The sequence below is a fragment of the Cyprinodon variegatus genome, unplaced genomic scaffold (genome assembly GCF_000732505.1).
Source record: "Cyprinodon variegatus isolate N-32 unplaced genomic scaffold, C_variegatus-1.0 Scaffold1082, whole genome shotgun sequence".
Classification (NCBI taxonomy): domain Eukaryota; kingdom Metazoa; phylum Chordata; class Actinopteri; order Cyprinodontiformes; family Cyprinodontidae; genus Cyprinodon; species Cyprinodon variegatus.
In genome coordinates this window covers 33,684-56,439 of record NW_015151535.1, presented here as the reverse complement: position 1 = coordinate 56,439, position 22,756 = coordinate 33,684, and the positions used below count along the sequence as shown (strand labels likewise).

At 37.9% G+C, this 22,756-nt stretch overlaps 1 protein-coding gene across 1 annotated transcript; it reads left to right on the top strand.

The window, feature by feature from the left end:
- The first annotated feature begins 540 nt into the window (after nt 1-540).
- On the top strand, nt 541-19,191 carry a1cf (APOBEC1 complementation factor). Its single transcript, XM_015400217.1, has 13 exons — nt 541-627; nt 6,688-6,838; nt 6,910-7,044; nt 7,129-7,259; nt 7,695-7,933; nt 9,271-9,435; nt 10,494-10,591; nt 10,924-11,061; nt 13,711-13,855; nt 14,322-14,566; nt 14,655-14,791; nt 17,265-17,419; nt 17,605-19,191. Exons 2-13 carry the CDS (start codon nt 6,737-6,739, stop codon nt 17,757-17,759), a joined length of 1,845 nt encoding a protein of 614 aa, XP_015255703.1. The 5' UTR covers nt 541-627; nt 6,688-6,736; the 3' UTR covers nt 17,760-19,191.
- Nucleotides 19,192-22,756: the final 3,565 nt, after the last annotated feature.

Genomic DNA, 22,756 nt, shown 5'->3' with positions numbered 1-22,756 from the left:
ATGGTCATGTAATAAAGAAATAACTGAATTATAATCAGGTATGTAAAAGGGGCGTAATGTCCAAAGCACATACTGTATGAGTTTGTTGTCCATGTGTTATACAAGGATAACAGCTGCTTTTTTTCTGCAGTTGGTTTCTTTGGTTTGTCTGTTAAAATGTTTCTCTAATCACATAGAACAATATGAGAGATATGAGAAAAATAATTCAAATGATTATAAGAACACAGGAGATTCTGTTAGAAAACAGTTAAATCTAATAGATCTTGATTTTACCTCCAATATTCATGTTTGTCAGAAACATTTTTAGGCCTTTAGAGACAGTTCTCAGAGCAGCTGGAAAGGCCTCTGATCCGGATCCTGTCGGTCAAAGGCCTCATGAGACCCACATACACACACACTGACCTGCCTCAGTTAGTCCACAGATAGCAGCAGGTTAAACATTAACGTCCTGCAGCTTGTAAAGCTAACACCAGGACAGTGAACCTTTGGAGTTTGATATGATGTGATCACACACAAACACACGCAACACAAACACACACACACACTGACACAGGGGGCTCTCACACACACTTCCACTCAGAATGACACAGCTCTGATCGGAGGGAGGTGATCTCTGAAATTGCTCAGGTGAGTTTTTCTGATTTTTATACAAAAAAATCTGCTTTAAAGCATCAACTTGGAGAGAGATACACATGAAGTATGATTTTCTCGCCTTCTCTTTTTCTCTGCTGTGTGTTGAGGCTGAAAACTGAGCAAACAGCCGGGGTATGTGGCGACTGAGCTGCGTTCAACAGCTGTTTGAGCTTCTTCTGTCAGTGAAAGTGTTTCTCTTGATGTTTCCGGGCCACTTTAACACCAGTTTAATTTCCTTACTGGTATAAGACTGGAAGCTATGCCCTATAATCTAACGTTTCAATCAGGTCAAATCCTTTTTTTTTAAATGTGCAAAATAGCAATCCTATTGCCATGGTTAGAAAATTTAAAGTATTTGCAATTTAAATAAATCTTCTTTTTTTTTTATGCTTAATTTTATGTGATATTTCAAAGCAGGGAAGATTGGAGCATGTGGAGGGGAAAAAAACATCAAACTCAGTTCAAATCTTTAATTTGTGTTAAAATTGAATCTTGTATTATTATTCATTTAGCTGAAACGTTTCCTGCCAAATTTGCTGCTGTGAAAAGAACCATTTTAGATTGAATCCTGATTCTTAAATACTGATTAAATCCACAATGTTTATCAGTCTGCAGAAGCTCCAAAATAAAAATGGAAGAAAATTAATTATGTTAATGTCGACGTTATATCGAATCCAATTTTAACCTTTCAAACATTTTCTTTACTAATTTCACCGGGTGGAGTGTTAGGTGTAACATTATGCTGATCTCTTCACATGCTAATCTTCACTGAGCATGTGCAGTTAATCAACTGGTTTATTCAGAAAGCTCTGACTCAGACCAGAAGTCACCTGAGGATATCTGAAAGAAGACTTTTTTAAATTGGGATTTAAACATAAACTATCACATATTATCAGATTTTTGTAAATTTATATAAATTTTAATGGAGGAATTGATCTCTGCATTTAACCCATCTCCTTGTGGGAGCAGTGGCCACTGTGTGGCATCAGGGGAGCAGAGTGGGGGTTAAGGGTCTTTGCTCAGGGAGCCAAAGTGGCAGTCTGTGGTAGTGGGGCTTGAAATCAGAACTTCTAGATCCCAAGTGCAATGCCTTAACCACTAGGACGCCAATCCCCATAATTGTATTTTTTCACAATAGCGCTAAACTTTGAAAACATATATTAGACACAAATATCATTATCAGTTTTTCGAATTATTTTAAGAGAAACTGCAATGCTATGAAAGCTTAATTTTTAAGACATTAAGAAAGTTAATTATTTTTAGCAGCTTTGCTTCAAAAAAAAAAATATTTTTTCAAAAGTTATGGTTAATCCACTATCTTAGTAAGTAAAATATAAAGATTAATCTGCACCAAAATAGATTGAATGAAAACATTTACTTGAGGCAACTTTAGCTATAAGTTAATTAATTAGAATAATTAAACTAGCAGCCTCTGACAAGTACTGCCTTCTGCTGGTCAGAGTGGAAACTACAACCATCTTGTTACAAAACACAGCTGCATTAGTACTGTAGATGGGGCTGCTCTAAATCCTGCTCATAGAGCACTAAAATTTTACTTGTGGGAACTTGAATGTTTTTACAGCTTTCTTAGACAGCCGTGAGGGATTTAATGAGCTATTCACAGTTTTCCTGTTATGTCTGTGTAGGTAATTCTAGTTCCTAAGACAATCCTACAGGAAGTTTCTCATTAGAAACAGTAGTAATGTAAATAATCAGAGGTGATGGGATTAAGTCTTGATGTTTTATATAATCAGATAATTAAAGCATTTTATTGTTATAGATAAAATTAGATTGTTTTGTTTTTTTAAGGTTTGACTTCCTAATCAGTTTCACTGTTAACAAAGGTTAGTCTCCTGTCCCGATTGAGAATTAAATCAAATTTATAGATAACAAGATTTTAATGAAACATTTCTGGAAGCGTTGCGATCAAAGTCCTCCATGAGGCGGAAAGCTGCAGAAAACAGGTTAAAAATCAGATACAGTTGCTTTGTTCATGAATCAAATTCATGTTTTCTTGATGTTTAAAGCAGAAAAGACAAAATTTTAAACTTTATGAGTTGGATCTTTAATAAATGTTAGTCCTGATTAAGTAAAAAATTTAATTAAGAAAAATATTGTTAACTGCTTTGTATCTATGAGCTACAATAAGATTATAAACTGTAGGGGCTGGGAAAAGAGGAAGGCAGGAGGGCTTCTAGAAATAAAGCAGTATAAAATGTAAATCTGGATATAGCTCAGGCTCTTTTTCTATTTTAATGTAAGCTTTTATAAACATTTTGTTACATGCAATCTCATGCGTTTTTCTGAATTTTCTATGAACATACTCCAAACACTGCTGCAAAATGTCTTAAATATTGTGAACTCTATGCTGCAGTTTTGATATCAGACTGCACAATGTGTTCTCATCTGCACAGAGAGCATAATTTGTTTTCATTTCTTTCCCTTAGTAGACTTTATATTTTAAAGTGTGCTTGACTGCATTAAACGGTAATATGATGTGTCGGAGTAAAATACTCTTGCATTGTTACAGATATATGTCCTGATTAATTATGTCAACTCTAAAAAATAGATATTTGTCAAAAAACTAAACATTCCACGTATGATATACATTAAACCCTGAATTATCCCAGATAACAGACACTCTTCCTGTGTTTCTAATTATGAAGCTCATCATGTAAAAGCAGGAGGACTGAGGCTGTGATTTCACAAATGTGGAGAATAGACTTAGACCCATAACTGAATTACCCTGTCACTGTCTTTAAAAAGGAATGTGTTCAATATAGAAACAGTTATCAAGAGCAGAATCCTCTATCTGCATTTCTACAGAAACCTAGATATGGTTGATATACGCCATTTTATTTATGCAGCTTTAAGTGGCGGATAAGGTGATGTAGGAGGTTATTTATGAATTCTATTGGAGAAGCTGTCAGGATTAGGTTGTGATGTGAGGACCCAAATGCAGAGACAGGGAGGCAGAGGTGGTTTTCTTGATGATTTAATGAAGTGTTTTCAAACAACTGAGGCAGGATTCCAAAAATCCAAAAATAAATCCGACAAGAAAAAAGTTAAACCAACCAGAAAACATGGAGACTTCAGGGGGGAAAACTATCACGAGGAGAAAGACTCAGAGAGATGAAATTGGAGGAAGTTTGATGAGAAATAAGCGCTGAGGAACTGAACAGAGAAAGTATTTATGGGAGACTGAAACAAAAAGAGGACTAATGAGCAGATTGGAAGCAGGTGTGGATAGAGCAGACAGGAAAAGTAGCTAGGAAAGAGGAGAACACCAGAGGGCAGCAGAGGGCAACAAATAAAAACCTGAAAACTGAAGAATAACCAGAGAAGACAAAAAAAAATCAAACCACTAAAACTAGAAAACATAGAGCAAAGTAAAACAGAGGACTCAAAAGAAAACATAACAGAACCAAAACTGTGACAGAAACTAGAATTAAACCTAATTGAAGGAAGGAATAATTATTCAAAGGTCATCCACTAGTGATCTTTTTTTAGTTTAAGTCAGTTTTTTACTTTAAGTTAGTTTTAATAACTAATTAATTACTGATATAAAATAAAACAGAAGAAATGTTAAAATTGAGCAATTTTTTTCTAGATTATTTGCTCTGTTGTTTAGTTTGCCATCCAGGAAGCTGCTCACCGTTGGAAAGAACTGATTTTCTAAATTAAAAAGACTAACTGTGAGAGGACCAATTGGCCAAGCTTGGTTATCGTGAAAGTGTTGGTCTTAGTTTACAACCTAAATTTCTGACATCGGGGAATTATTCCTGTGGGTTAATCTGAAATTATTACCATTATGTTTTTGGTAAGATCTCCATAAACAACAGGCTGGTAACTGAGCTTTGCGCTTTCACTAGCTGAGCTTATTAGGTCTCCTTACAACCCTATCAGCAAGAGCTCCTGTAGACTGAATGTTTAAGGAAAAAATACCTAGTTGTGGACTTCATGAGATCTGAAATGAAAAACAGCTGCAGAAGTTTGGTTTTCAATGGACAGAACATTGAGAAAGTGTAAACAGCTTGGTCATGGAGCTGCAGTTTGTTTACTGTGATTTGATTTTGGGTTTCATGATGCAGTTTTTCTCAGAAAAAATTATAAAATCTGAGTTTTATTGAGTAGGGAGGGAATCTATCCCTTAAAGGGATGTTTGCTGAATAAATTCAGTGAAAGCTCATCCTGATTTCAGCTGCAGCCACTTCCTCCCTGCAGGACGGAGAGATGGACTGTCAGGCTGTCCACAGTCTCTGTTAATGATCAGCCAGCAGACCTTGACCTCCTCGCTGCTCATATCTGCCGCACAGATTAGGAAAACAAGGCGAGGAGCCGCAGATCTGTAAGGACATAATGTCTCAGCAGTGACATGAGTTGATCCAACAGAGGCTGAAACAGAGATGACACCTAAAAAATATCTTCAACCTAAACCAGAGAAATAAACAGGGAATTTGAAAGAAATTAAATTAAGTTTATTCCTAATCAAATCTGGGGGGAAATCTATTAAAAATAAAAAAGCTAAAATAATTTTTGTTGCATAATAGGAAATTGCCTTAAACTAAAGCTAAACTTTAGACCCTTTGAAGTAAATTCACATTTATTCTTTGTTAAAGCAAATCTATCATCATCCCATATTTATAATTTAAAAAAATTGCTATATCCCTTAGATTGAGAGAACCTATCTGGTCCATGGCCCTTTTCAGAAAACCTCCTCTAAGTTAGTTGGACCTCAGTTATTCAAAATGCTTTATTCACATCTGATTTTGATATCTAATAGATCAAAAGAGATTAAAAACTTAAACTACCAGCAGATACCTTTTGGCTTTGGAACAGAATAGCCTTACTTTATTGATCTTTATGAAAATAACCACACGTATTTCACTATGGTTTTTCTGGTATTTTTGTTGTTTTCTGCTAAACATACCAAAAAAGCTTCAGTTTAGTTTAATCAGTCTAAATTCCATTGCAACCTTTTGGGAGATTTTAGCCTTTCTTGGATGTTTTTTCAAAAGTTCAATCCTCTTAGCAGCTCAACAGATGCTGCTGTTTGCCTCTTTAACTGGTTTTGGGTCTTTTCATCTGTGCAGAAGAAACATTCAGTTTAACTAAGTCACAGATATCATGATAACCTTTGTACAGTTTTTGTACCATCTTGAACCCTCTCTGCAAAGTAGTACTCTCTGTAACAGGAAAGTTGGAATTCCTTAAGATGATAAAGATTTCTTAATTGTATTAAACATTGCTTCATAAGTTAGCAGGTGTGCACTGAAGAACCATTTATTCAGAAAACGAAAAAAATGTGTCTCTCCAAAGTTTTTTTTTTATATATATTACATCATTGAACAGATATAGATATATCTTTTCTGGCCAGAAATTTATTTTTTTCCAGGGAGCTGCCTGTAGCTTTCATCTGTAATTTAATGACTTAACCACAAACATGCAGCTTGTAGGGTTTAGTCCAAAGCCTACCGAGGTGAGGTACAAATGATGAAATTAGGGATACACAGTGATCCCAAAACAGGAGCAAAACACAATATCAGATACATCATCACAAACAGTTTGAGCTTCTATAATTACCTACAGCCCATGCAGACTGTTATTCATCTTCAGAACATTAGAAGTAGTTTTGCACCGATACCAGTATCGGGCCGAGCCCCGATCCAACGCTAAAATGGTGGTATCGATATCAGTGAGTACCAACAAATAGGGCAGCGATACCATTTTGAGAGCCAAAAGTTTATTCAACTATTGTCACCCATTCCTGGTAGGCAATACAAAGTTCTACTGGATTCACTTTGTATTAGTCTTTTTCCTGCTTCACAAAGGTAGGCAGCAGCTTGACAAAGCCATGATGGCAATTATTTTACATCCAAGTAGTATGCAGTTCCTTATATACAGACACATCAATTTCAAACAGATGGTATCGTTATGGTATTGGCATGTGCCAATCCTGCACAGCTAGGTATCACGTTTCGGTATTGGGGCCGAAAAAATGAAATTGGCACAACACTAATCATAAGTAAAATATGCTATGTCTATTTTTTACAGTGAGCTCCCCTAATTTCCCTGATTCACAATCTGCTGTTAATCACACCCAATGGAATCCAATCAGAAGGGAAGTGGGGACGGGCTGGCGGGGACACAGAAAGAAGTAGCTCTAAGAGCACTTACCCAAAGGACCGGATACCAGCTGAGACAGGTGGGGACAGAACTATGGAAAAAACATCTTTCTCCATGCTGCTGCTCCTAACCTGGTTTTCTGTTTTTAAGGAGAACGGCCAGCGGCGGTATGGTGGTCCACCACCTGACTGGGATGGGCCACCTCCTGAGAGAGGCAGTGAGATATTTGTGGGGAAACTCCCCAGAGACCTCTTTGAAGATGAACTGGTTCCGTTGTGTGAGAAGGTGAGACATGGAGGACTACAGTTGGGAATATCTCTTTATGATCCTATTTTCTAATGTTCTTGCATTCCCTGACCCTGGCATCAGTTTGGAAAGATCTATGAGGTGAGGATGATGATGGACTTCAACGGGAACAACAGAGGTTACGCCTTTGTCACCTTCAGCAACAAACAGGAAGCCAGGACAGCCATGAAGCAGCTTAACAACTATGAGATCAGGTCAGACGATTCTCTACTTACAACAACAGCTTTTAATACTGTCAGGAATCTGATCTGTCCCAAAAGTAATAACTGATATAATGATGCAACCCTTATTTAACCCTAACACTTACCCTGACCTGAACCAAACATCTAGCATCCCAATAATTACAAATGAGCATGTCAGAAACAAGTTAAACACTGCTATCTATTGACTGAACACATAACCAACTCTACATTTTGATTAAAAGAACCAATACAAATTCAGGTTCATTAGATATCCGGGATAGTTTCATAAGCAATGATGAGCAGTTTAATTAAGAGACTTAATGTCTGAACTACCTTTATCTGTAGCCAGCTGCTTGTTTTACAAATTAATTGGGTTGTTATTTGCAAAGACCAATATATTGCTTTAATCTGACATTGTATAGGATTTTTTTCCTTTATGTCTCCCAGGAATGGGCGCCTCCTCGGTGTCTGTGCGAGTGTCGATAACTGCCGTCTGTTTGTCGGAGGGATTCCTAAAACAAAGAAGCGTGATGAGATCCTGACGGAGATGCGGAAGGTCACCGATGGAGTTGTGGATGTTATCGTGTATCCAAGCGCTGCAGACAAATCCAAGAACAGAGGTTTCGCCTTTGTAGAGTATGAGAGTCACCGAGCAGCCGCCATGGCCCGACGCAAGCTCCTGCCAGGTAGAGCCTGAACTATTAAGATACAGAAAATGCTCTATGTTTAACCTCTAAATTACATTTTTTATCTTAAAAAACCCAGCTGTCTTTCCCTTCATGAGACTAGGAATATGTAAATGGATATCATAGCCATATAGAGAAAAAATCACTAGCAAAGCCAAAAACAAACCTTAATATTATCGATACATCGTTAAAACAGTCAAAGTCTCCACTTGTCCAAGCATCAGCCAGTCAAAGTCAATGTTACGGCTGATGGGTCTTGTGATATGATAGCAGATACCTGAGATACCATGCTTGAATCAGAACCTTTATTGTTTCTGTATGATCTTAGATACACCTGTCTTCAGATGTGTCTATAGTTACAGTCAGTTGGAAAGTCTCTTGATACAGTGATTCATACCTTCTACACAACAGTAAACTATTGCTGTTTTGTTTCCTGGTTTAGGAAATGCATTTTGACCACACCTGGTCAAATGTTAGTTTTTGTCTGAAAAAATTCCAGCAGCTAAATGTTCTTAAGTGATGGCATTACTGAACAATACATTAGTAAATGGAACAATTCTGCACCTGCAGTGATGAGGGTGCTGCTTTTGTCTCTCGGGGAAGAATGAATGAAGAACAGCTTCATAGAAGTTCCAGTCCTCTCCCATGTGGTTTTAAGATTCGCATCCCAGTAGACTAGAAAGAGATCATGAAGAGAATTATTTATCTGCTAGTGGGGCTTGGGGTATATTCCATGCTCTTCCACATCAAGAAGATTTAACTTAGCTGGTGCATTTGATGAGCAGGAGATCCAGAGCATGTTAAAAGCAATGAGTTCCTGCACTGATGGCTTCATGGGTGAACCCTCCTTCAGCCATCAACCAACTATACACAATGCAGGAAATGTTCAACCTACTGAAGAAGCTTGAAATAGAATGAAGCACCATGAAAAACCTTCAAAACAGTTAATTGTTTCACACAGTAGGCAGGGAGTAGCAACCCTGCATTCACTATATGTTGCTGAAGGTGTAATTGGCAAAAATGTAGATATTTTGACGCTTGCTTATGCGTCCTCTTTTCTTATATCGCCGTGAGCAGCAACTCATATGGTCCATATTGACATCCAGTATTGATCACACTAACATCCAGTATTGTGCAGACGTAGGTTTCAAATCTCAACCTCTTTTCCCCAAGCAGCTCTTTAGGGTCTCATTAGTTCCTGCAACTTTTTAACATCTTCTGTTTGCAGATCATACTCTTTGGTCCAGCGGTAAATGTTATCTATTTCAGAAACCTGAACAACAATTGTGATCAAACACTTGTGCAGAAAGATTAAAGGCATGTGTCCTTTGTCTCAGGTCGGATTCAGCTTTGGGGTCATCCTATTGCAGTAGACTGGGCAGAGCCTGAGGTAGAGGTTGATGAGGATACCATGGCAACTGTTAAGATTCTGTATGTGCGGAACCTAATGCTGCAAACTACAGAGGAAACCATAGAGAAGGAGTTTAACAGCCTGAAACCAGGTAAGACAAGGATTGATGGAAACTCTCATCTCACATTGTCCTTAAATGCAGCAACAGCAGAGAAAATCACCCTAAATTTTCTAACATAGCCCCAGAAAAGTCAGTAAAAACCTTACATAGAAAGACAATGTGTCTTGAATACAAAATTAGGAATATGGGTGGGCAATATAGACTTAAGATCTCATCACAATATGCTGTGTAGGTATCATGACAACAACAAAACTGATCACAAAAACTTAATTATTACTTATTTGCTGTATTTTATAGGTAGTTGTATGACACATGCACAGAAATTATATCTCGACGATCACAAATACTGCCCTTGTAAAATATAGCCATTAAAAATCTGCTTCTTCGGGCAACTATTTATATAAAGAAGCATGATTTTAAACAATAATCTGCACAAAGATACATCATTTCCTGTTTTTCTTTTAATTTATCAGTGATCCGTTTAATAAAACAATGAAAAAATCACATTTGGCATTTTTATGAGTTTTAATGTATCATTCATCCTAATGTACTTTTAGATGATCAATTCAACTTCTTTTCATGACGGCAAGTTTATCAGGATAATGACAAACAATAATATAAACAATAATATAATTATGTTCATCTGTAATCAGAAAATGAAACATTTCATTCATGTACAGTATTTGAATTTTTCAAATTCCAACTATATGATAGAAAACTGCAAACAATCCTGATCACAAACCTGTTTTAGAAACTGAATTATCAGGAGCTAAAGCTTTATTCAAAGAGAATTAAATTAAACTATAAGTTAGCCATACTTAACTAATATTCAGGAAAAACACTGAAAACTCTCCAAAACACAATGTAACTTCCATTAAAGTCATACATAGTGTTCAGATCAGCGAAAAAGAAAGAAGTAAATGTGTTATCCTGTTCAAAAATTCCTATAGACAATTATCAAAAGAGTAAAACTATGTCTTTGATGTATTTGTGTGTCATTCTGTTATAAATGATTTGAATATCTGAAGCTTTAGTAAGCTATAAATTATCAAAGTAGATGCCAGTAAAGGTCATGTATGATGTTGCAGGTGCAGTGGAGCGAGTGAAGAAGATCAGAGACTATGCCTTTGTACATTTCAGTCAGAGAGAAGACGCCATTAACGCGATGAACGCTCTCAATGGAAAGGTCAGCTCTGAGTCTCTGTCTACCATTCCTCTGTGGTTTCAAACAGAAATAAGATATGATTTCATCCTTAAAATAAAATAGCAGTAACTTAACCAACGTTAAGTGTGACCTTCCACTCAGTTATGTACATAAAAAAAAATCATATGGAAATGGTTCCACTCCAGTCTGTTGAGGAAAACCAATGCAAACCTTTTTTTTTTTTTTTTCTGAGCTTAACTCGCAAACGACTTGTCTAAATAAACTTCTCTGTTGGTAGAAATTTTTGGGGCTAACATTGTTTTCTTTCAGAGTCAACATGGCGGTAAACTCCTCCATTCTCTCCTTGCCTGCAGGTGGTGGACGGCTCTCCTATCGAGGTGACTTTGGCCAAGCCAGTGGATAAGGACAGCTATGTTCGGTACACCAGAGGAACCGGAGGAAGAGGAGGCTCGGTTTTGCAGACTGACTACACAGCTTATACTTTGGGACAGGTAAGACTGGGGGATTCAGAAAACATCACAAATATAAGTTGATTTCAGGAATTTGGGTTTTCATTTCTCTAATATTAAAAATTTTATGGTTAAGTGCTAAAGGTTTAAAACATTTCAGATGATGCTCATGCAAACATAACATTTCTGCCAATACTGGGTCCTTACCTTAAAGGTATAGTGGAGGATGTTCTTTTTATGGGTGGATCATCAAAATAAGTTGTCCTACTAATTGTCAATCATTCTGGCACGTAACATGGCCGTTTACATATGGCCGTCCTACGTGCTCGTCCCCATTTTCACTTACTGGTGGTGAGTCTTACATAGTGGAAAAATTACAAATCTTCTTTTGGAAAGTAAGCTTGTATGAGCAATGCAAACAGCAACTTTTAAACAGAGTGTGCACGAGGGGAAATGGGCTTGATCATGCTGTTGCACAAGTTTAATAGGCGTATTCTCTCGGGAGCGGGTACAAGGTTGTGCATGTGCATTTTTTTTAGAGAGGAGAGGGTTGGTCTTTCTTGAAAATCCTCCACGATACCTTTAATTGAATATAAATAAAGATACAGTACATTTATATGAGTTAAGCCATGATCAGAGGTGATTTAAAGCTTTTAAGGGCCTTGATCTGAATTTAAAATTGATAATGCCAAAATTAGTTCAAAGTGTCAGGACATCACCAAGTCAAATCACACCAGTTTTTTCCTCTCTGGTCAAACGACTACAGACATGTGCAAACCTTTGTTGAAGTGTGTCATAATGTTTACCAGCGTTGTCCACGTGGCTTAATCTGATATGCTGTCCAAACTAAGCCAATGACAAAAAAAGTCAGCATAGTTTGTGTATTATCCTCAGATCAGATCGTTGAATCACTAAATAGAAACTCTGGTACAAATTTAGGTTAAAATACAAGAATCTTAAAAATATTGATTACCACAGAAAGAAAAAATAACAATTTTGCAATAAAATAGAAACATTTTAATCAACACCTTTTTAGTGATGTTGAAAAAGTTGAAAAAGGAGTAACATGACTCAGAAAGTTATTTTTTCATTAGTCCAAAAGTTTAGGAAATGATTCATTAAAGTGTTTTTAGCGGGAACATTTTTGACATAAAAGTCATAAAATTGACTTTGTTGAACTTAAACCAAAGATAAACAGGAGATAAAGAACTGATAATGGGTTGAACTCTGAGTTTACTGAGGCGCTGTGGTTTGCTGCTTAGCTGCACCATCAACAGAGGTTAATTATAGGATGTCAAATAGCTCCATCCAGGGGCCGGTTATTATCAGTGCCCCAGAGGAAGGTATAAGAGTTTAGACCGGGGGTATCTCCAACCCAAAGGGCTAATCTTAAGCTTTACGTATTTGATACTGATGATGATTGAAGTTCCTGGCTTAGTTAAAGGCAGAACTTGCTAATTTCATCTTTTGAATCAGGGGTATTGGAGCAGGAACTGAGACAGTCTGAACTTTGACCCCTAAAAAAATATAGAAAAATTTAATTTTCCTAATAAAAATAAATTATTACCTGTGATTCAGATGCAGAGATTGCTTCCGTTAAAGTTGATTTTTGTTACAACCCAGAGCCTTTTTTTTTAGCACTTTTAAAAATTATAAGGTAATGAGAGTCAATGTCTGACTTTTTTCATTCATGTTACTTATATAGGGCCATTTCACAACACATTTCATCTCAAGGCACTTTACAGTTCACCAGATCATACAGTCAAATTGATTCAAAGTTTTCTATCTACTAAAAACCAGTTGATTGCATCGACTCGTTGACTCGGATGAAATCTCTCACACTAAGCATGCTTGTAGCAACAGTGGAGAGAAAAAACTCCCTTTTAACAGGAAGAAACCTCCAGCAGAACCAGGCTGAGTGTGAGCGGCCATCTGCTGAGGCCGACTGGGGTTCAAGGAGACAGAAGCAGAGATACAAAAAGCAGCTGTAAAAGGCGGCCCCGTCCAGGGAACACACAGCCAGGCAGACGAGCTCCGAGCCAGCTCCCTCTTTAATTTTTTGAGATATTACTACACTGAGGCTACATATTTTAAAACACTTTTAGATAGACAAAACTTCATTCAATTTATAAAAAAACAAAACAAATGTATTTTAATGCCTTCTTGCCAACTTAGATCAAGACTAACATGACATGTACAGTATGTCAGCGGATCAAACCTTGAGAGAATTGTCTTGCACTGATCAGTTTCTTTAAAAAAATTTTAACATGTAATACGCTTTTATCCATTAAATGAAATCAAATTCTCAAATTCATTAAGAAATCAAGTTCTTAATGAAATTGTGTAAGCTGTAAGATTTATTGAGACATAATATGTTTTTTGACTTCTTAACAGTTGTGATAACATGCATAAAAGTGACCATTTTTCCACATACTTGTTTGTATTTGGCAGAGAAATATGCTTGGAAAGCATTCTTTGCAGAAAGCATTGCTAATAGGACATATAGCTGGAGTACAATTGACTGGCAAATTGAGCTATTTCATAGCTTGGGATTCAGATAACATGCTGAGTTATAATTAAGAATGTTAACATGAAGCTATAAAAGGCAGTTGAGAGAAGTCAGAAACTTTTACATTAATACAAAAGGCAACCTTTCTTCTTGTTCTTCCCCTCCTTCTTCTCCTAACGCAGGTGTATGACCCTACAGCGGCGTATCTTGGGGCTCCTGTGTTTTATGCCCCCCAAACCTACGCTGCCATTCCTGGTCAATTCCGCTTCCCAGCAGCCAAAGCTCATGTAGGAGGTAGAGGACTGATTAGAACGCCTTCGGTCAGAGGTAAGAACAGTTTGTCTTAGGACAATCTGGATTATATGATGGAAGCAGATCTGCTGTCAGAGTTGAATTTGACTGCAGAGGCTGTTTAATCTGATGGTGAAGCTCCTCCCCTCAGCACAGACTGACCAGTCACTCCTTAGCTGCTGTCCTAGAAAATCAGGATCGCACACTGGCATAAAGTTGGCTTTGAGCTGTACATCTGTCAGATGTGACACTGAGCGGTGGATCTTCCTAAATCATCTGGACATAATGAACGTGGTTTAAAAATCAGAATACTTTATGGTAGGAATCATGTGAGATATTTTAAATCAGCTGAAGTTTGGTCATAAATTCACCTGAAAAATGAGAAATCACTCAGGTGTTGTTGTTGTTGTCAGTGATTTGATAATTGTGTGAAAGTGTGATTCTTCGTCCTTGCTGATTTCCAGTGATTTGATTGATTTACTGCCTCTCCGATCTCCTGTAGAAATTTACATGACTGTACCTGTAGGGGCCGCTGGGGTGCGAGGGCTGGGTGGGCGGGGCTACCTGGCCTATGCAGCTGGGGCTGGAGCCATGGGACGAGGGGGTGGAAGCAGTGCCTCCTATGGTATGAAGGGGGACAAACAGGCTGAAGAAAAGCTATATGACCTGCTGCCAGGGATGGAGCTGACACCGATGAATCCTGCTGCCATGAGCCTAAAGGCCACCGGCATCAAGCCACCGACGCAGGTGATGGGAAACACACAAGCAACATGACATATTTTTAGTTTTTTAAATTCCCATAGTGAACGCTTCCACCTCTTTGTACTCCTGTCAGGTTTTGGAGGAGCTGTGTCAGAAGAATAACTGGGGTCAGCCGGTCTATCAACTCCATTCGGCCATCAGTCCAGACCAACGACAGCTCTTCCTCTACAAGATCACCATCCCAGCTCTCGCCAATCAGTACCCCAACGTGTGAGTACATGGAGCTTATTCTTCCTTATATTGCAGCAGACTGGTGCTCCAGTTACTAAAGCTACAAGGTAGAAATTGATAACTGAGGGAAGAACCTCAATGTTTCTCTCATTGGTTGACTGAAGCTTACTATTGCCTCTGACAATGAGAGCAAGACACTGAAGGTGTAAGGAGACCCTTACCTCTTGGACTCCTATAATGGCAACCTCAGTTACCTTCAGTGGTTAAAGAAGGAAATAGCATAGGCTGAATTTCTCCGGCCTTGGAGAACATCTTTCAGCTGGACTGTAGGAAGTTCTGGGAGACTGTTAAACAAATCAAAAAGGAGAAGTAGGCTCCATTAAACACACTTGTGTGGTTTGGAAGAGAACAACCGATCCAGATCGATCGAATAAGAGTTATTTTAAATTATTCCTCAGGCCAATATACAGCGCTTGACAGTATCAATGCTACGAGCGGGTCTCTCCTCTTTAAATACACATTATGTAAGTTGGGAGATGACGCACCATTGTTGGCCAGGTCATAATTATCTCCTTTTTGAACGTAAGGTCTGAGGACTCAGTAGGAGACGATTTCTTCAAAATGACCGAAATCATTGTAGGAGAAATCCATTCCAGTAGTGGGGACATTACTTTTTAAGACTGAAAGCAGAACCAGAATTGTCATTAAACAGCAGAGAAATAGTAGCCTGACGTAGTCCTACTCAATTCTAGTCAGAATATGAGTCTGATACTGCTCCATAGAGCTGTGATTATGGGGCGTGTTTCGAACGAACTAGGAAAAAAAATGCCTCTGCACTCAATTGGATAGACCTGCAACCAATAAGAGCAACGGAGTCCGTGACGTATGTTAAGCGGCGCATAGTTGTTAACAAAAATCAAAGCGTGCAGTTGCACGCCTAGAATAAGAAGATGAGCCTTGATCGCGTTTCTCTTTTCCTCTTTTAAAATTAATTTGCTGTCGATATCTTCTAGAACAGACCTAATAGCAGAATCTACACACCTCAACTCTCCAGGGGCAGCCATTGTTACGTGGTTGATTACGTTACTGTTGATCATCTGTCCATCATCGTATAAAGCCCGCCCTGAGAATTTGGTTGGCCCGCCAGCTATTGTGCGAGCATACTCGCGCTACTGTTGAGCAATGCCAGACCGAACTTCCCGACCTCAAACGTTGTGGGCGGGACTAAGTTCGGAATGGCACCCAGGCTAGAGAAATAGGGTTGCAGACTAATTTATATTAATAAACTTTTTCAAGTTTACCGCATTCTATCCTTTTTGAAATGATGATCCAAGACAAACATTGTGACTCTTACCTATCTCAGATTTCTCAACTAGTGAGAGGATCATGGAAATTTGTATCACCACTCTACAGTATGTGTTTTGTGGACCTGGAGAATTAAAGGCTCCATTATGGTTACGTTTCAGGGTATCACATAGGAATCTGCTGAGGGGACATGAGCAAGAACAGGTGCTGATGGTGTTTGTATTTGAAGCTGACACTTGTACCATATTCTACAGAGAAGAACAACACCAAAAAAGTTATTTTATAACAACTTAATTCTGTTTATTGCAAAGTTCCATACAGTACTCATAGGAGGAAATGAAGAGGAAACCTCTTTTTGAACTCTTGACTTAAAGACTCTAAATAAAACAAAAAATTAAGTTTTAAATATAATTTAAACTAAGTATGTAATTGCATTATGTTACTCTCACTGTTTGTTTTTTGACAGTTTTGTTGTCTGTCTTTTGTTCTTCTTTGTGTATGAAAGGTTTGCATGTTGGTTGCAGTTTTTTTTTTTTTTTTTTTTTTTGCAGGATTATGAAATTATTTCGGTAATTTTAGGGAATTACCTTTAAAGAGCAAATCACAACCGAAAGAAAAAGGCAGATACATTTACAGAGTCAACTTCTATGCATGCAATACTATTATTATAAGCCAGCAATGTCTTGATTCTTGTCTTGGGTTGGTTTTTGCCACAAGCAAAGAACAAGAAAAAAAAACTGGTGAATTGTAGTTTAAAAATTTAATTGTTTAAAAGCGAATAGAGCTGCCACTGACTTTGGAGTTCTGATGCATAGTTTTAGCTTCTGTGTCATAAACCAATGAGTCATATTCAAAAATTATTTCAAATAGTAATAAAAAATGAGATAAAATTTAAGGTTACAGAATTACAGAGAAATCAAGAACCAAACAAGTGTCATCATATTATTTTCAGTATGACTATAACCTGGACACATAATTAAATATGAAAAAGATTAAAATTAGCATGTTCATTGAAATAGAAATACATACATATTATTTGAAATTAGTATTTTTGAATAGCATGCAAAACCTTGTCATAGGACCTTAAGTGTAAATAGTATAGCAGTGAAATTAAAATACCAATACTTTATTTGGATTGTAGTTCATGGTATCATGAACTGGCCCTTTTACTTATAAATCTTGTAATTTTACTGTTATCTTTTTGTAGACATCCCTTCACTCCTGCCAAACTGTGTGTGTCAGTGGAAGAAGCCAAGGTCCATGCAGCCGAACATACCCTGCAGACACTCGGCCTGCAGACAGAGGGCGCTGCTGATGCCAGCTGTGCTACTGCAGCTGCTGTGGCCTCAGTAGCCTTCCCAGGTATGTGAAGGTCCGTACCCAAGTCCAACTAACTTTTCACTCACTAAAGCACCAACAGAATCTATGTGAAGATCAGAATGAACCAGAACTGGTTCACATTTGTGATTTATGAAAGTTTTGTTTTAGTTTTTCTAAATCAGAAGGATTTTTCTATTAGATGGCTTTTCTTTTGTTTCTTTCTCTAGGCTACGCACTGGCGAGCCCTGCATCCTCAGGAGTCGCCTCCCAGCTAAAGCAGGCTGTCTCTCTTGGACAAGATCTAACTGCCTACACAACGTACGAGGGCTACCCTGCATTTGCCTTGGCAGCTCGCCACACTGATGGATATGGTGTTTTCTAAAGCAGCCTTTTCGAGGGAAGTTAAACTGCATTTATACCACAATGCTTTCCTTACTACAAAATTTGATTCAGTTTAGAAAAAGCAAACTCTGTGACCTGGCAGGTGGTCAGATTTTTTTTTGGCTCTTAGTTAATAGCAGGTTTCAAGTAAACTGGTGCAAACGTAGTATTTAGCTGTTGTGTTTAGGTTATACAGGGAGAACAAACTCTGTTGAGTTTAGTTTAAAACCACTTCAGTCTCATCCCAGATAGCTGCTGCTGAAAACCAGTGGGACTCGTCAGGGGCCCAGAAACAAACTCTTAATCTTTGACATTTTATCTTTCACCTTCTCTCCTTTTTTTTTTTGCTCCTATTCAATTAGAATTATTAATTGTCAACACTTTGGTCCAAGTTTCTAAAAACTGCCTCTGATTGGCTGATTCCCTTATTCTGGTTAGATGTTTACAGTATGACTTATCTCTAACCAAGATATGTACTTTTAACGTGTCCTATACTGATGATTTCAATCACAATTGGGATGTTAGCTATTCTTCAAACCTTTTAATCATATATTTTGTTTTTTGATAGAATGAAGAAAATAAAGACATTAGGCGGATGAAACTGTAAACTTTAAAGGATGCCAAAGTCCTCTTAATAACATATGTAAGGAAAATGTCTTCTTATTTTTATTTTCCATCTCTGTAAAATTGAGAGCAGTCTTTATTTTAGATTGAAGCCATTTGAGTAATGAAGTACCACAAAAAAATATTTGGCAGGGCTTAAGGGTTGTAAAAAACTGTATACAAAGTTTCCTGTTTTATACAAGTTCATATGAGCTTTTTAAAAGCATAGTTTTCATTTGTATTATCTGTGGTTCAGTAGGATTGTTTCTCTAGGGCGTAAAAACGCTCAGAAACTTTGTACGAATGACGTTTGCTGTCTTATTGCTGATACTTTTCTGTTTGTTATCAGTGTTCTTATGTTCTCACTGAATGTTTTTTTTATTTTCTTTTGTAAGTCTGTTGCATTAGTTAAAACGCACCTCCTTTCTATCCTACAATCCAAGGTGTTATCTTTATTTGAGATTTGCAACCTGGTTCAATAACTAGAGTGAGGTTATAGGTAGAATGGTAAGGTGTCAGGCTTAAATAATGCTCCAGGGAATCCTGATTGGTATTTGGACAAAAGCAGCTGCTGACAGCAGCAATAACATTTGGTTTAACTTTTGCTTTTTTTTTTGACTGAAGGTTTGTGGATATTTTAGAACAGATGACACATGTTGGCATCCGAGCTGTGAACATGCCGAAGCAGAGACAGTATTAAAGTGTGTGAAGCACTTAGAACTTATTTTTGTACCTGGAATCAGATAAAATATCCAACATATTTGTACAGAGGTATTTTAACTTGTCTTTGCTGCCATAATTGACTTGGCAAGAAAAACGTGATGCTGAATCAGAACCAATCCGTAAAAAAAGAAAAAAATTGTGGGCATTCTTGGAAACTTTTGTGATTCATTATCTGTTATTGTGTGTAATCTGAAATGATGAAGTAAAAAATTAACAAACAATTTAATTGTATGGGTTTCATCTTTTACTGTTTAATTGCAGAGTTTTATATCTCTTCAAGCTAAGGAAGATTTGGTATTGTGTTTTCTCCAAGGTGGATATAGATGATTGATTTAATTTCAGAGCAATTTATTTTTTGCACCTAGTCTTAAGGCACTTTACAGAGACAATTGTTTTTAGATCATACAGACAGACTGCAAAAAAAAAAAAACAACACACACACACAAAAAAAAACATAAATTGCAGTTTCTGCATCATTTCATAGGTGTAGAATTTGACAGGAAGACTTTACTTGATTTACAAATTGTTTATTATTTAAAAATATGTTCACTTGAATTGTTATGACTTGTGCTTGATATTATGACCAAATTAGAGAATCTGCAATCATGATAAAAAAAGAGGCAAATTGCACATACCCTGCATTTCCACTATACATACATATACATAAACCAGCTGCAAATACAAAATGTTGCACAAACACATAAACACAAAAATGATGCTAATCTACAAATCGGGTCGGATCTCATCCAAACTCCAAAGTCTTGTCACATTGTTGAATTTAGCCCATGCTATTAAATAGACTGACAATGAGCACCCATCCTCTGCTTCCACTAGGATAGGTGTTAAAACCTGGTAGAGATCATCAAAATACTCCTTCCTCCATGCCACTAAGTTCTCACTCAAGGTCAACAGTCATCTGTTTTGACTGTTTTTGCCTCAGGAGACCCACAGGCCAACCAGATGTCTACCACAGACCTTTTGACCATAGCTAAAGGCAGCTGTATCAACAACAAAGATAGAGAGCACAGGCCACTTTGCCTCTAAGTCCCCAGCCTTTCACAGAAGAGACATTCCAAAACATTTGGCCAAGGGTCAGAAGATGGGACAGCTGATAACTGACCTCCATAAGAGGGAGTCTTAATGGCAAGAGTCCTTATCATGTTTGAACATAGTGATCGATATGGACAATACAATAATACCATAGAAGTCCTTAAAGAGACAACACTAGGGTTCTGGGCAAGGGGTCCATTCCTCCTTAGTGATGCCCCTCCAGCTTTTACTGTTCTTTCCTAAATCAGAATTGAAGTACCTCAGTAGAATTATGGATTCCCCAAGAGGGGTCTGCATTGCACCACTGCCAGGAATGCAAAGAAAGCTTAATACTCTGTGCCACCAATCAGCCCTTAAGCAAAGAAAAAGGTCAGAGCCATCTTCCCTACCTGAAGGTGCAGAAGATCTTTAGGTTACTTTCATAACCCCAGTTCTCTGAGTACCATGAGTGAGTGTCTTACATTGGGAACGCCTTCAGCGTGACTTCATCAGAACCTCTTCTACATTATGCCAGCCTGGATTTGCTGGAAACTAAGCCTGCTATTGTCAGAGAGGGCAGGGTCCCTCCCCCTATATATAGGAATGGACTGCACTGACAGTTATTCAAAACAATAACCTCTTCCTGGCAACGTTACAGCGAGGAGGGTGATTTGGTGAGACACCAAACACGTTACTCAGGGAACAGGGGTTACTTTGCACTGAATGCACCAGTGATGAAGCTGCGACATCAAGTTTGTAGCTGGAAAACAAGCTCCAGGAGAGTAATATCAAAGAAGTGTGGTCTGGGATGAAGAAGATCAAAAGCTCCAAGCAGAATCAGGATCATAAAAATAGAAGTATGGACAGAGCCGATAAACTGAAAACATTTTTAACAGGTTTAATTGAGGAATAAGCTCAGCATCCTTCGATTCAGTGTATTCTCATTATGAGTTCGTACGAAATCGTACGAAAAGTTATGCACCGTAATTTCGTACGTTCTGGACGTTTTTTTCGTCGTATTTCGTCGTATTTTTACGTCTTGCCTCGAGACAAGATATCCTTGCGCATGCGCATCTTACACACCATTCAATAACATAGAATTTAACATACAATTAACCCTAATCCTGACCCTAACCCTAACCCTACAGTAAGATACAAAACAGCAAGCAACCTAGTGAGAGACATCAAGAAGTAATTATTGCACTGTTTTTCCCAGTTTTACATCCGTCCGCGGATCTGCTTTTTTCGTCTGTCTGGCTGCGCATGCGCACTGATCTGTTTTTTCGAGGAAAAACGTCCAAAACGTCCAAAATACTGTGAATAACTTTTCGTAGGATTTCATACGAACTGACAATGACAATATGTTGTTCGATTATGGTCAAAGTATAATGGACATTCCACCCTCTTTTGACCCAAAGCTCCTCTGTCACACGTCAAATGCTTCATCTTGAAACTTTGCCTTGGACCCTATGGCTTCTATGTGTTTGTTCTTAGGTAATTCTGAAGATGATTCTGCTCTCTCACCCTTCCACCTGTCTGTCCCCAGAAATCAAGTGAAGATGCAACTGAAGAGACTGAATAAAGCATCAGGGCTAATGTCAGCCTCAGAGTCCTGAGAGCCTGTGCACAGCAGCTCTGTGGAATTATACAGCATCTCTTCAATCTTAGCCTTACCCCAGTTCCAGAGTTGTGGAGGACCTTTCTGCCTGGTTCTGGAACTAAAAGAACTCAAACCAACTGCCCTCAATGACTAGGGTGCTGTTACCCTGACATCCCACATAATGGACGTCCTGGAGAGAATTCTGTTGGTCCACCTGAGCAAGCAAACAAGTAACAATGAGCACTCTGTGTAGTTTGGTTATCACAGAGGAGTTGGAGTTTAAGATGCCAACATACACCTTTTTGAACATAACCGTTGTTGTTGCCATGATTTTGGAGCTGATGGTTGGCTTGATTGCTTATTTCATTCAACTGTCTTGCTCTGTCCTGTTTCTCATCAATACTCATCTGATCTACCTGCTCCTGCTTCTATTTAAACTCCTTGGTCCAGGCCATCAGTGCCAAATTATTCTTGAGCCTTTGGTGTAGAGGGTTTTCGAGTGTTAATTATAGTGTTCCATTTGCCTGATCCTTACCTGTTTCTGTATTCGGACCTTTGAGCTTGCCTGCCCATTTTTTTATCTGTTTGCCTGACCTATCTTCGGACTCCTGATGGATTCTACTGAGGACTGAAGGATCTGCCTCTTGACTTTGCCCTGGAGGTTATTGTCTTCCTTTGTTTGTTTGGATCTGATCTCCAGGATTTTGGTTTTGTTCTAGGAACTACTCCTGAATCTCTGTAGATGATTTTATATAAAATTATTTTTCAAAAAATGAAAGAACAACATTGTGAACAGCGGCATAAACCCAGTTCATAAGTCTGTTATACCACAACAGAAAGGCTTCTGCATATATGGGTTAAGACAAACCGTTACAGAGCATTCCTGTCTACAGCTGTCAACATCTACAACAACTTGTTAAAAGGGCCAGATGAGTCATTATGACATTTCATTTTAATTTGATAATTAATTTTTTTTTATTTAACTGAATTAAAATCATAAGCTTCCAGAACATCATTTGTGGTAACAGTGTTAAATTGCTGCA

Coding starts and splice junctions, on each gene's coding strand:
- a1cf (XM_015400217.1), top strand. CDS start 6,737: ATGGAATCCAATCAGAAGGGAAGTGGGGACGGGCTGGCGGGGACACAG. Junction 7,934..9,270: donor CCGACGCAAGCTCCTGCCAG/GTAGAGCCTGAA, acceptor CCTTTGTCTCAG/GTCGGATTCAGCTTTGGGGT. Junction 17,420..17,604: donor GGCCTCAGTAGCCTTCCCAG/GTATGTGAAGGT, acceptor TTCTTTCTCTAG/GCTACGCACTGGCGAGCCCT.